Genomic DNA, 14,866 nt, shown 5'->3' with positions numbered 1-14,866 from the left:
CCCTTCTTTGCTTTCCTGCCTTACTGGCTTTATCTTCTCAGTCTTCTTGATAGTTCCCAACCTCTGAACTTTTAACGTTGGAAGCCCCAATCACCTTGGGAGTGGATGATGATCTAGGACAGTGATTTTCAACCTTTTTCAGCTCATGGCACATGTAAACTAATTACTAAAATCCTGTGGCACACCAATATGTGTATATACACATGTGTATATATACTACTATACTAGTATACAGTATATATACTGTATTTGCCAATCTGACAAAAATAAAAGGTATAATTTTGATTCATTTACACCAGATGGCTAAAACCAATAAATTAAAAATAAACACAGAACCCACCTCTAACAGCATACCATCTGCAAAGAGCCAAAGTCGTTAGGGAAGATTTGCCTCTATCCACCTCCTTCATTGCTGCAGTCACACTGTTACCAGACCTTGACTGCCAGGTTCTTGAGTCTCCATGTCATAGAAATGAGCACTGAACTCAGTACAAGATCAAGTAGATAGAGTTTATTGAAAAGAGCTTGCACACAAGGGACTTGACCTTGTTGTTTCAGTGCCTAGGGCAAGTTTCCCTTGGGTAGCCACAAGCTTTGCTCTATCATCTTCAGATTTTGTCTTAAATATCACCTTTTTGCTGATTTCTGATCATCTTATTTTAAACATATTTTTGTTCACTATTAGAGGGGAAGGGAGAGGGAGAGAAACAGCAATGATAAGAATCATTGATCAGCTGCCTCTTGCAGGCCTCTTATAGGGGATTGAGCCCAGAATCGAACCTGGTCATGTGCCCTGACCAGGAGTCAAACCTTGATCTCCTAGTTCATAGGTAGATGATCAACCACTGAGCCACACCGGCTGGGCTGATCATCGTATTTTAAATTGCAACCTTCATCTCAGCACTTCCTGTCTCCCTTCTCCTTAGAACTTGTTACTGACTTGCCACTATTTTATTTACTCTTTCTTTTCCTACTAAAATGTAAATTTCATAAGAACAGGAATATTCCTTTGTTCCATTCTGTATGTTCAGAGCCTAGGATAGTAGGCACATTGACTTTGTTTGAAGGAGAGCATGAATGGCTGATTTCTTACTCATCTTTCAGAGTTCCCATCCCCCAGGCTTCCCTCGTTTGCCTTCTTATTAGTTTGGTGTAATATCTCTCGCTACCCATGGTTTCCATAACATACTATAGTTATCTTGATTATAGTACTTTCCAGAGACTTTTAAAAAAATTTCATTGTTGTATTCCCTAGCACAGTCCCTTACACCTAGATAATGCTTAACAAATGTTAAAATGAACTATTTGCTGCATTTATACCAAATGTTGGGGCCGTGAGAAGATTTTAAATGGGCATAGGGATTTCTCAACTTCCTCTTTTTTTTTTATGAATTTCCTTCCTCTTTTAAAGAAACCCAGATTTGCTTTCACCCCACCCCCACCCCCGGAGGGTCAGTAATTGACGTAACTGCCAAATATCTTTTGATCAAATGCTATTTTATAGCTTTCAAATCTAAACCTAGAATCACAATCACATACTAGCTTCACCTCCTACCTCCTTGTAAGACTAATGATTTACCCCATCCTCATTTCCACTGTATATCCTGATCATTTTTAATTATATCACCATTAAATACTTTTATGTAGGCAGGCACATCTCTGTATCAGGATTTTTGGATTATCAAACTTTATTTTTTAGAGCAATTTTAAGGTTCACAGCAAAATTGAGCAGAAGGTACAGATTTCCTATATAACTCTTGTCCCCACACATACATAGCCTCCCCCATTAAAGTAATAATTATTGATCAAAAGGAAGCCACAGTCAAGAAAGGGAAAACAATTAGACAAACAGCAGACTGGTAGTTCAGTAAAAGGTGGGAAACAGAATAGAAAATTATATTAATAGCCAGGTGAGAAAAAACTCAGAGTGAACTAAACATAAAAACAGATTTGAGCTGGCAAGAGAATGTATAATTTAAGAGATAATACTAGAATATAAGAACTGGAAAAAACCTGATTGAGTTTGAATCTCTCATCTATTAGATGAAAAAAAATCAAAGTCGAAGATACAGAGCTAAAGTTAGCATTTCTCAAATGTCTAAGAAAGCATATTAAAACGATAAGTGAACTTTAGATGACAAAGCTTATTAAGAACCTAAAAACTGAAGTAAGCTATAACCTCTCTGTTCAGAGCTGGCTTTTATATTATTCTGTTTTAATTGCCGATTAGAATTCAGTAATGTACTTATTCTCAAACTTGTAGTTTCTATTTTTTCTAGAAAAGATTGGTCTAAGAGTACAATACAATTGCCACAGTAGACGGTATAAGGAGATTAGAGGACTAAAAAGAAGCTGCTAACAAGAAAAAGAAGCCACTGGTGGTACAGTCCATAAGATCTATTCCCTAACCTTTGTAAACGATTAATTTGAAAGGGACAGAAATACAACTTTATTGCAGTTGGGGTGGGAGAGGACAATATAGGAGTATTATAGAGAGAAAATATTTACTCAGAGATTCAGTGGGTATTGTAAATTTTGTTTGCCAAGCTTGGATTGTGGAAAGAGGAAAAAGAGAACTTCTAAGACAGGTGTAAGTTAAAAGCTCTCACTCTGAATGTTTTACTTCTTTCCAATCATTAGTTTTAACTTAGGTATGTAGTAAGTTGGAAGCTTTTAGGGGATGGGCCCTGTCGGAATTTTGCCAATTTTAGGCATATTTTCAAGAGTGATAAACAAGAGAAACATCTCTAATTACAGATTAGAGAATGACATAATTTTAGTCATTTTTTTTCAAATATTTTGTCCAGGTTTAAAATGAATTTTATGTCTAGAAAATCGGGGACTCAATTCTTTATTGTTAGGATTTGTAATAGATAAAGGGTAAATGACAAAAATCAGCTTAAATTGATATTGTTAGCAAGGGTGAGGGGAAACTGGCTTTTTAAAAAAATATATTTTATTGGCTTTTTACAGAGAGGAAGGGAGAGGGATAGAGAGAAACATCGATGAGAAAGAAATATCGATCAGCTGCCTCCTGCACACCCCCTTCCGGGGATGTGCCAGCAACCAAGGTACATGCCCTTGACTGGAATCGAACCTGGGACCCTTCAGTCTGCAGGCCGATGCTCTATCCACTGAGCCAAACAGGTCAGGGCTGGCTTTTTATTACAATGTAAATTGATCCAACTTTTTAGGCTGGCAAATTGACAATATCTATTAAAACTTAAAAGATACATACTCCTCAATTTTACTTCTGGAAATTCCATCTACAGATACACTTACATATGTAAAGAAGGATATGTGTATTAGGATGTTTATTGCAACATTATAATATTAAAACACTTGAAACAATCTAATGTTCATCAGTAAGTGGTTAATGATACATTAAATACCCAAAATTGGCATACTATGTATCCATTAAAAAGAATAAGGTAGATCTACATGCAGACATGAAAAACAATCTGAGATATACTATTGAGTGAAAAAAAACTGCATATCAGTATGTACACTATAAAAATGTGTGTAGAGCCCTAACTGGTTTGGCTCAGTGGATAGAGCGTCAGCCTGCGGACTGAAAGGTCCCAGGTTCGATTCCGGTCAAGGGCATGTACCTTGGTTGCGGACACATGCCCAGTAGGGGTTGTGCAGGAGGCAGCTGATCGATGTTTCTCTCTCATCGATGTTTCTAACTCTCTATCCCTCTCCCTTCCTCTCTGTAAAAAATCAATAAAATATATATTTTAAAAAATGTGTGTAGAAAGAAAGGGAATATAGATGCACACTTCATATGCATGGAAAATATGGTGGGTGTAGCACAGAAAACTGAAAGGACATATACCTTTAGGGCAGTGATGGCAAACCTATGACACGCGTGTCAGAGGTGACACGCAAACTCATTTTTTGGTTGATTTTTCTTTGTTAAATGGCATTTAAATATATAAAATAAATATCAAAAATATAAGTCTTTGTTTTACTATGGTTGCAAATATCAAAAAATTTCTATATGTGACACGGCGCCAGAGTTAAGTTAGGGTTTTTCAAAATGCTGACACGCCGAGCTCAAAAGGTTGGCCATCACTGCTTTAGGGAGTGAGAGTAGGTAAAACAGAAAGCACCATCTTTTATTTTATACACATTTTTGTACTTATGCAAATTTTTTTAAATGACTATATTATTTTCATTAAAAATAGCTTAAAGTGCTTTAGAGTAAATAAAAAAGTAATTGATCATATTTTCATATGATGGCCCTATAAGGTAACAAGTTCATAATGCTGGGAAATTCTCTTATCATGTAGTCACATTTCATACAGTGTTGGCCTCACTTTGTGGCAATCAAGTTATACATAAATCAGCCTGGCCAGTGTGCCTGTGTGGCTCAGTGGCTGAGCATCAACCCAGGAACCAGGAGGTTGCAGTGTGATTCCCAGTCAGGGCACATGCCCCCATTGCAGGCTGCAGGCTTAATCCCCAGTAAGGGGTGTGCAGGAAGCATCTGATCAATGATTATCTCTCATCATTGAAGTTTCTCTCTCTCCTTCTCCCTTCCTTTCTGAAATCAATAAAAATATATATTTTAAAAAGTTATACATAAATTAGGTGCTGTTCCACCCTTTCTATTATACTGACCTCTTTATCTATGGCCTAAGCTTCTTTGACAAGTAGTAAAACAACTGTCTTATTCCTTTGCCATTTCTCTGGGAGTACAAACTGAGGAACTGTCATTCAAATTGCCCAACTGGAAGTAGAAATTACATACCAATCTCTCATGCTTTAAATCTTTGTACAGGCAACTCTTTCACAGGCATGTAATTATAGTTAAAGCAATGATTCCCAAAGTACAGTCTTGTGCTTAAAGTCAGGTGGCTGGCCAACTCTTAAGTGGGTTAAGTGAAATATAATAAAACCAAATAAACTAAAGGATTACTAGTAGTCCTTTCAGCAGGACAAATTAAAGATTTTCTACATCATCAAATTTAAGTACTGTATCAATTTTAAGTTATAGAGGGATGTTTAACACTTGACTTGCCTGATACTGTGTAACATAAACCAAGACAGGTTTTAATCCCAGCGTACCATTTAAAGTTCCCATCTGATATAACTATCTGCTTCACTGCCTTCAATAATAGGCTTACTTTAACTCAGACAAAGGAGAAATAGTATTTCTTAGTTTTCTATCTCAACCCACAATTTTGAGAAGTGTTTAGTCCATGGTAAACTCTGTGATGGGGTGAAACATTTTATGGTCCTGGGGGAAAACAGGCCTGAAACCAAGGAGAAACATTTTTACGTGTCTGTGGGTTAATACTGCTCTGAATTTTCACTATAAAATTTCTTATCTATTCTCTCCTGAGTATTTTACAATCATTTATTATTTCGTGAGATAGATTAACTTCAACTCTAGTCCCACCTTTCATGTGGGGCAAGAACTACAAAGAGATAAAACAATTTGCTTCCAATTCCTCTGTAAGTCAAGTGGGGAGAGCAGTCCTTTGTACCCCAGCTCTACCCTTTGTACAGCAAGGCCACCTTTAGGCCCTGATTATTCAGGACTGTCATTAGGCCTAGGGATGTGGCACTGGAACTCTCAAGGGTCTTTTCTCCCACAGCTGAGCCCTGAAGATTCACTTTCCATTCATTTTTTAAAGTAGTTTTTTAATTGATTTCAGAGAGGAAGGTAGGGAGATATAAACATCAATGATGAGAGGATCATTCATCGGCTGCCTCCTGCACGCCCCCTACTGGGGATTGAGTCCGCAACCCAGGCAGGTGCCCTTGACCCGGAATCAAACCCAGGACCTTTCACTCCGCAGGCTGACGCTCTACCCACTGAGCCAAACCGGCCAGGGCCACTTCCCATTAATGACTAACCGCAGGCTGAAGATGACTGAGTTGTTTGGTCTGGAGACTTGTCTATACCAAACTAATGACCTGGAAACGAAAGGCTTTGAAGTACATTCCCAACCCCCTTAGTCATGGCCTTTTACTAATGAAGTTAACCCCAGGTCTTCAAATGAACTGCCTCCCAGCGAACTGGGAAGGGCAGCCTGTGACGAGGCCGTGCTGGTCTGGTCTACCAGGAAAGGTAAGCAGAGAAGCAGCGTGACCCCCTTTCTCCAGCAGGTCTTTAGGAACAAAACACCTTCTGCTGGCTTTGAATGACCTACCTGGCACCTTGGGTCTAATCTAATCCAAATAGTTATTTTTCAAAGTTGTTTCCTTATCCAGAAGCTTTAGATGGTGACTTTCAGGATGAAGACAGAGGGAAGCAAACTGAATTGAGAGTTCAAAAGCCGGGAACGGAGTAATATTCCACCTGGTGCGTAGGCCACGGTTCATGTCTCTGTCTGCGGACACTTGGGTTGCGTCTACCTTGTGGCTATTGTGAATAGTGGCCTACAGACATGGGGGTATAAATATGTCTCCCCGCTGTCAGTTCTTTTGGGTATAGAATCAAGTGTAACTTGTGGATCACATGGTAAACTGGGAAATTCTGACGTCTGGTACAAACATGGAGGAGCTCTGAGGACCTTATTTTATTTTATTTTAAATATATTTTATTGATTTTTTACAGAGAGGAAGAGAGAGAGATAGAGAGTTAGAAACATCGATGAGAGAGAAACATCCATCAGCTGCCTCCTGCACACCCCCCACTGGGGAAGTGCCCGCAACCCAGGTACATGTCCTTGACCGGAATCGAACCTGGGACCTTTCAGTCCGCAGGCCGACGCTCTATCCACTGAGTCAAACCGGTTTTGAGGACCTTATTTTAAAGTGAAATAAACTAGCCACGAAAGAAGTAGACTATAGCCACGAAAGAAGACCTACACCATGAGTCCACTCATGAGGTACTTAAAAATGGTGAAAACAGTAATTGTCAGGTACAGGTGGGGAAAAAGTAGGTTTACAATTATTTGTCTAGAAAATAATCACACAAGAATCAACTCTTGTTTCAAATACGCACAACTGCAAACGTACTGTGCCCCACCCTTTATATTTCACAATTAAAAACTAACCTGCCCAGCCGGTGTGGCTCAGTGGTTGAGCGCCGACCTATGAACCAGGAGGTCAAGGTTCGATTCCCTGTCAGGGCACACCCCGGCTTGCGGGCTCCATCCCCAGTGACGGGTGTGCAGCACCCAGCAGATGGGAGATTCTCATCACTGATGTTTCTCTCTCTCTCCCTTCCTCTCTGAATTCAATAAATATATATTAAAAAATAAATACGTAAGTTTAAAGCAGGAACTCTGTTACGTGTGGTGACTCTCAGGTCTGGTGGGGAGCAGCCCCGGAGAGAAGCCAGCGGAGCCCTTTGCAGAGCAGTTTCCGAGGAATCGAGGAACTAGCGGCGGGCTCAGGGCGGGCGGGGGCGCCGGCGGCCGGGAGGTGGGGCAGGGGACGCGCGGAAAAGGAAGGTCCGTGAACTCGGTCACAAGGTTCACTCTCCTCAGCGCTGACCCCGCGAGCAGCAAGGACTCTTTCGCCACAGGAAACCTGTCTCCTCGCCTTTCACAACCCCCTCGCCGTCAAAACTGCTCTGACGGGAGGGGTTCCTCGCCTGCTCGCTCCCGTCTCTCGGGAATCGCACCCCGCGGACCCCGGCTCCCTAAGATTCCACGTCTTTTCCAACATGGGTCTGGGACGAGGCCTGACCAACCGTCCACCGCCCAGGCCCCGCCTGTCCGGCGCCAGGACGTGTGGGCGGGAGGGACGGCCGCAAGCGCCCCGGAAGTCACCACCCCCGGGCCAGCGGAGGTCCCCGCCTCCCGGCTTCCGATTGGCCGGAAGGTGGGGATGACGCGTGACGCGCGGGGTCCGGCCCCGCCCCTACGACCCTGCGAGCGGTTAGCGTGGGGCGGGGAGGAGTGTGTGGCCCTTGGCGGCCATTACCCGGAACTAACCCGGCCTCGGTGGGGCTGGCGGGTGGGGGTTGGGGGGAGGGAAGTGGGCGTGAGGAGGGAAGGGAAGGGAGGGGAGGAGAGACCAGAAGGGCGGAGTAGGAGGGAGGGGAAGGGGCGGGGTGGGAGCGGGTCACGTGATTCGGCATGGAGGCGGTGGCGGCGGCCGGGAGGAGCTGCCGGGGTAGAAGCCGCACTTGTTAGTGTCAGGGGAGGAGGGGTCCGGGGGACGCCGACACCGTCACCCAGGGACGCCGAGGAGAAGGTGGGAGTGGGGGTGGGGGCGAGACCAGGCTCCGACCCCCGGCCGAGGGGATGAAGGGAGCATGGGCGCCAAGGAGTCACGGATCGGATTCCTCAGCTACGAGGAGGCGCTGAGGAGAGGTGAGGGGGGAGGGGTCCGAACGAGCTGCCGGGAAGGCCGGCGACGGGCTGCCCAGGGGGTGGGCGACCGGGCACGGGGAGGGGAGGCTGAGGGCGTGGGGCGCGGAGGCGGAAGGGTAGGGAGGCCCGCGGTGGGGAATGTGATGGGGGAGTCTAATGGGGGGCGCAGGGTTGGGGGACCGGGACTGTGTGGCAGGGGGCGAAGCTCTCCCGGAGGGAGCGGTGCCCGGCGCTGGCCGGGCAGTGCCCGTGCTCTCTGGTGTCGTCGTGACCCCGGATGGGTCCGGGGAAGCCCTCCTCTCCCCCCTGGCTTGGGTGGCACCGGCCCTTTCAACCCCCTCGTCTCCTACTGCCATTTTCTCACATCCCTCCTCCATAAACATTTCCAGCAGCATCCTCACCTCGCACCTAGCAGCCTTGACTGGGGGGGAGAGGGGAGGCGGCTGCACAGCCCTCTTCTCTCTGCCGGCGGGAGCCCCTTCCCTGTGTGGAGTGTCTGCCTTTTCCGAGGGCCTGGCCGGTCTCCTGGGGGCTGTCACCATCCACACCCGCACCCTCTGAGCGGCTGACTTTGCTAAGAACGACCTGAAATTAAGTTGTGTTTGAGGTGAGATGAGCCTGGACAGCTGGTGTAGCCACAAGACCTGGTCTTAGGTTTCATGTCCTCCGACGCTGGCCAGAGCCGTTGATGGCCCTCGATCCGCCGGGCTCGCCCCGTCTCCCCAGAAGATGGCCTTCGGAAGCCCGGCGTTCTGACCCGGGGTGGTAGCTCCCCGTGGGCACCGGCCTGGCCGCCGGCGCCAGCCTGCTGCCGCCTCCCTGCCCCGGCGCACAGTGTGGCGTTAGCTGGCCCGGCCCCCGACCCCTTCCTCCGCCGCCGCCGCCGGCCGCGACCACCAAGGCGCACGCCAACTGCAAGTGCCCATTGCTCAGGTTATGGCTGGAAGGTGACTCAATTTTTTCGTGACTGGGATTTGAGTGTGTGTGTGTGTGTGTGCGCTCCTATTTATTTGTGACACTTAATGGATTTTCTTGGTAAGAGGTGATAAACATTAAGCGGGTTAGATGCTAAAGCATTATTTTTAACTGGTTTCCAACCCAAATAACCAGCCATGCTCCGGGTGACAGTTTTAATACCTAAGAGAAATTCGATTGAAAGGCATTCAAACCGAGAGTTTAGTAGTGGACGCTTGTTACTATGCAGGAAGAAAAGGGGTAAGTTCAGTGGGTCACCACCTGAAAATAATGACAGCGTGTCGAGGTCTTGTGGACTGGCCAGAATTGCAAAAATATGCTTTTTACGTCTTTCCCTGCGGAACAGTGTACTGATTGTTGTATGGACAATCTCGCTTGAACTTTTTTTCCTTGCCTCAATATGAGAAATATTCCAAATTCTTGATGTGGTTCCAGCTCTAGTAGGCTAGTCATTTCCGGGATGCTGTTGAGCCTGACAGGTCTGGCCTCAATTAGGCAATGGCTTACATGGCGTGAAGGAGGACATCATTCAAACTGATTTACGGCTTCAGGGTTCAGAAGTGTTTAGTTTCTTAAGTTGGAAGGTGATGTAGTTGGCATTTAGGAATTCTAAAATTAAACTTTTATCCATCTCTAGCCTGATTACTCTCATATCAAACTAAGGTTGTACCTTTGCATATAAACTAAATTAATAGTTGGTGCATTTTAAACTGATTTGACTGAAGGTCTTTGTTAGATTTGTTATGAGGTGTATACCTGTTGAATTTTAAAAGATATATTTGAAGAAGTAGTAAAATACTTGTTCACATCTTATCTATTTGAATGGATTTACATTTTATCAGTTTTGCTGCAGGGGAAAATTAAAGCAAAAGAGAGAAGCAAGTTGATAACGTAACATTTCTAAATGTAAACAGGAGCTATTTTTTAAGTGGGTAATTCTTTTGAACATATTATTTACTCTTGTAAATGTCAGACTTTAATATAGAATTTTTTTTAGTAAGGTTATAAAAAGAATTTATAAAGCTTTTGATAGAGGTAAAAATGGTTTGAGAACTTTTTGGGGGTACTTGAGTAATCTAAATAGGTACTAAAACCTCCGTCCATTAATCTCACCTGCTTGTTTATATTGTATAAGGTGAATGGAGGGAGATGAGGAAGGTGGATTGGACAAACACAACATGTGTTATATGAATCATTGTATAAGTAAAAAGCAAGCTTGATAAATTACTGAAATATCTATCCCCTTGGCTTTACTTAAAATTATTGAGCACAAAATAATGCTAACCATAATTAGGTAGTATTAAAATAATAGTTAAGTATAGATTGCCTCATGCAAACTGGACTTGCAGGCAGTTTATCTTGGAGAATGGGGCCCTGGAAATGGAGTGTTATGTTCACAGCAGATAACACTTACTGGACCAAAGTGAAAGGGCAGTCTAGTGATTTCTTATTTATTTACATTTCAGAAGCACTTGAGTTTAGGAAGATTGGTTTTGCCTACTAATTTGGCTAGCCTGTATGCCATCAGTTATATAAATAGTAATAGTTCCTGAAAGTATACCTTAACTTTTTTTTTTTTTAAAGGGAGATGTATTAGTGGTGGCTTTTATTTTTGACTTGTATCTGTTTTTCTTGAATATCTGGGTAGAACACAAGCCTTCCCTTGAAGGTTTGACTTGTTTTAGATTGCATGTATTTCCTAAAGTATACTGCAAGTAGTGGGTACTGAGAATTTTAGCAGCTATGTTCTTTATTTTTTCATTTTTAAGTTTGCACATGTGTGGTTTGTGTATTCCTAAATATTATTCTAAGTGCTTGGAATATAGTATTAAAAAATTGAAAGATAGCCCAGCTGGGTATAGCTCAGTGGTAGAGTGTCGACCTAGGAACCAAGAGGTCACCGGTTCGATTCCTGGTCAGGGCATATGCCCAGGTTGTGGGCTTGATCCCCAGTGGGGGGCGTGCAGGAGGCAGCCAATCAATGATTCTCATTGATGGTTCTATCTCTCTCTCCCTCTCCCTTCCTCTCTGAAATCAATAAAAATATGTTTTTTTAAAAAAATTGAAAGATGAATTACAGTTTCAGAGCATTTTAGAACTCCAAGAAACTTTAAAATCTTCAATTCTTTCTTTTTCCTGTTCCTCTCTCCTTTCATCTTTCTGGAAACAGAATTATAAGGGTTTATTTTCCTCCAAGAATTGCTGAATTAAAATTATTCTTAATTTTTAAATTGTGGAAATAAACTACAGTGGATAATATATTCTAATCCCTTTCATTACTTAGATTGGATTAAGTAGCTGGGTGAATGAACTATAATGTCAAAAAGTTATGTTGTGGATTCATGTTTTTGAGTGTACCTTTGCTCATTAATTCTTCAAATTTTTACTGAGCACTACCTATGACTTAGGCACTGAAGGAACAAAGATTACCAAGACCCTCTTTCACTGTAGTATATTTACCTCAAAGTGTATGCAAGACTATCCATGGGAATAGGTGGGAATAAAATTTTAGAAATTCTACTTAAATTTCCATTTTGTATGTGTTTGGTAAGGTACATAATATTAAAAATAATAGAGCATATGTATATTTATATAATTTATAAATGATTAACATTTAATTTATTAAATGGGATGGTACAGTGGAAGAAAATGCTAGTGGAATGCAGTGTGTGTGTGGGTGTATTTGGTGGCCTGGAAGTGTCCTAACACTGTATATGCTCAATAACTGTGTTAAATAATTTACTTTTCTAGTGACTTAAAGGTTGTGTTTGCTAGTGGAATAATTAAGCATGTAATAGTTGAAGGTTCTGGTACTTTTCATTTTGCTTATCCATCAACCTTAATATACTCTAAAACATTGACTCCCCAACCAATATTTTATTTCCCAAATTTCATAGTATTATAAAATTGTACTACTATTATACCACTTATGATGTGATGTTAGCTGGTTTAATGTAACACATCATTGTGTGATTGAAAGTTGAGTTCACAGTTGGTACTTTTTGGGGTGTACTATTCTCTCTTATTAAAGCGCTTATTTGCTTTCAACTGAATTTATTATATTTACCAGTGAACTTTCTAGCATTAGTATGGAATTGTGTTTTGTTTTTTTTTTAAATTATCTTTATTGTTGGAAGTATTACAGATGTCCCCTTTGTGTTTTCTTTTCTCCCATTGACCTCTCCACCCTGTATGCACCCCTCCCAGGCCTTCACCACTCTATTGTTTGTGTCCATGTGTTATGGAATTGTAAGTTTTGATTAAGCCTTTCCAAGTATACCTACCCAGCTGTTGTTATATATAAAGGAGAGAAATAGGTCAATTTTGAATTAGTCTGCTTATATGTAGTCACTTAAATAGTTACAAAGGTGCTGTTCTTCATAATCTCCAGTTTGACACTACATAATGAGTATAAGTGATAAAGAGAAGATAAATATACCATTGAACCATGAATTTAGGGGGATGAGCAGAATGAGGTGTCACTTGATGATGAATGGCCTCCCCATTTACTAAATTGGACAGCTTTTTCCCCCCCTTGTTTATTGTTTGTCTTTATGCTTGGTTAGTAAGACTTCACAATGAAAGCATTTAGGGCTACCTTACAGAAAGAGTTGGGAATGTGGTGACCAAACAGTAGCTAGGTGTTTTCTCAGGAGAAAGGGAAGATTTTTGGCACTTGATTATATGATAGGTCACAGGAAAAATTAGGGTAGTAATTTGCTGTGACTATAGAAAATCCGGTTATGGAGCACTAGAGATTAATGCTGAGAGGTTAGATTAGAAGATTTAATGTTCAGTAGCTGCAGGGGCGGCAGGCTTTTATTTATGAACTAGAGGCCTGGTACACAGATTTGTGCAGTGGTGGGGGTGTGGCCTGCAGAGATCGGCCCTCATTGGACCGCTGCTTATCCTAGTCAGCCAGGCGGCTATGGACCTGCCCTCTGAGCAGCTACTCTCACTGTGAAAGCACACTGACCACTGACCACCAGTGGGCAGCTCCTGCATTGTGCGTCTGCCCTCTGGTGGTCAGTGCGCATCATAGCGACTGGTCGTTCTGGTTCTGCCATTCAGGTGCTGGACTTTTATATATATAGATTAAGAGTTGGTGGTTTGATAGTAGTACCGAGAAGACTAAGATGGAACTGACAGTGCTTTCATACTGTATCCTGAAAGAATGGCTTCTCTCTTCAGGGCTTGTTAATGTTTGCTTTTACCTTTTGGGCTTCATGATATGTGTGTTTAAATTGAGACCCTCTACCTCATTTTGCATGCCAGTAAGTTCTTTCATCTAATAATAAAGTGCTCTTGGAGGTCAGAGGTGGATAGCTAATTACTGACATAAAAACCTGATAAAACTAGCTTTTTGTTATTTACTGTTATAATCAGAGACATCTATTAGAAGACCTATCAAAAGATGAAGGCCTTCCCTTTACAGTCCTCTTTATTGGGGATTTATTATTAATTAACATAAAGCTCTCCTTCTTTTAGGGAATTCCCAAGTTTATAACTATCTTTTGAACAAGATTCAAAAAAAATGATGTTATGAAACCTTGCTATAACATGGTTCTTGGAATCTTGGTATTAGACTGCACTAAAAGCAAAAGAAACCTGGCTGGGTAGCTCAGTTGGTTAGAGCATTGTACCCATACACCAAGGTTGCGGGTTCGATCCTCCATCAGGGCACACAAGAATCAATCAATGAATGCATAAGTAAGTGGACTAACAAATTGCTGTTTCTCTTTTCCTCTTTCTCTCTTCCTCTCTCTAAAAAATCAAGAAATAAAAATTTAATAAAAGCATGCCCAGCCAGAACGGCTGAGTGATTGAGCGTTGACCTATGGACCAAGAGGTCACTGGTTCAATTCCCGGTCAGGGCACATGCCTGGGTTGTGGGCTCGATCCCCAGTTGGGGGCATGCAGGAGGCAGCCAATCAATGATTCTTATCATTGATGTTTCTGTCTCTCCCTCTGAAATCAATAAAAATACACTTTTTAAAAAAAAGCATAACTGCTAAAGTGAGGTTTTTGCAGGAGGAAGTTTTCCAGCTTCTCTTTCGTTTCTATAAAGAAATTAGAGTGTCCTAGCATCTTACTTACCCCTTATAAGGTTTGCTATGGTTTCTTGCCTTTTCCGAATGACTTGTGAGAGTCTAGAGAGATTCCATTCTGAAAGGACCCTTTTATCATGGTAGGTCTCCCCTGCTCTGTCCTATGACAGTAAATGGCACCACTATTTCAGTTGCTAAAGCCAAAAATATAGAGACATCCTCACTTTTCTTTCATCATCTGACCTATCCTTTTATCTCCAGTTTGAGTGTGTTACCCAGTCTTGTTTGTTATCCATTTCAAACTGTTAACTTCTCATCTTCACTGCCACTACTGTAGTCCCAGCTGCCATCATCTCTTGCTAAGATACCAAGCAGTGATTTCCTATTTTCACGCAGTAGCCAGTGCTACCTTAAAATCCAAGTCAGATTGTTTCATATTTTTTCCTTAGCCTTTCCCCCAACCCCCCCGAGGGGCTATTTACAAATATCACATGTCTGGCCCATTCTTTATACCTGAAGTCCCAGTGCTGATGGCCTCAGTGAGGCCTTCTTTTATCATCATAT

The 14,866-nt window shown here is 42.3% G+C and overlaps 1 protein-coding gene across 2 annotated transcripts in view; it reads left to right on the top strand.

Moving 5' to 3' along the window:
• Positions 1–8,014: 8,014 nt before the first annotated feature.
• Positions 8,015–14,866, top strand: part of USP32 (ubiquitin specific peptidase 32) — a 124,447-nt gene continuing 117,595 nt past the window's right edge. For both annotated transcript variants that reach the window (XM_081108781.1, XM_081108780.1), the window contains exon 1: positions 8,015–8,279. In XM_081108781.1, the coding sequence (XP_080964907.1) occupies positions 8,222–8,279 (58 nt within the window). In that variant the 5' untranslated portion in view covers positions 8,015–8,221. The remainder of the gene's footprint in view (positions 8,280–14,866) is intronic.

The sequence above is a fragment of the Myotis nattereri genome (genome assembly GCF_964212035.1).
Source record: "Myotis nattereri genome assembly, chromosome: 16".
Taxonomy (NCBI): Eukaryota; Metazoa; Chordata; class Mammalia; order Chiroptera; family Vespertilionidae; genus Myotis; species Myotis nattereri.
Note: the sequence above shows the minus strand (reverse complement) of the source record. Positions and strands in the feature narration are given on the sequence as shown.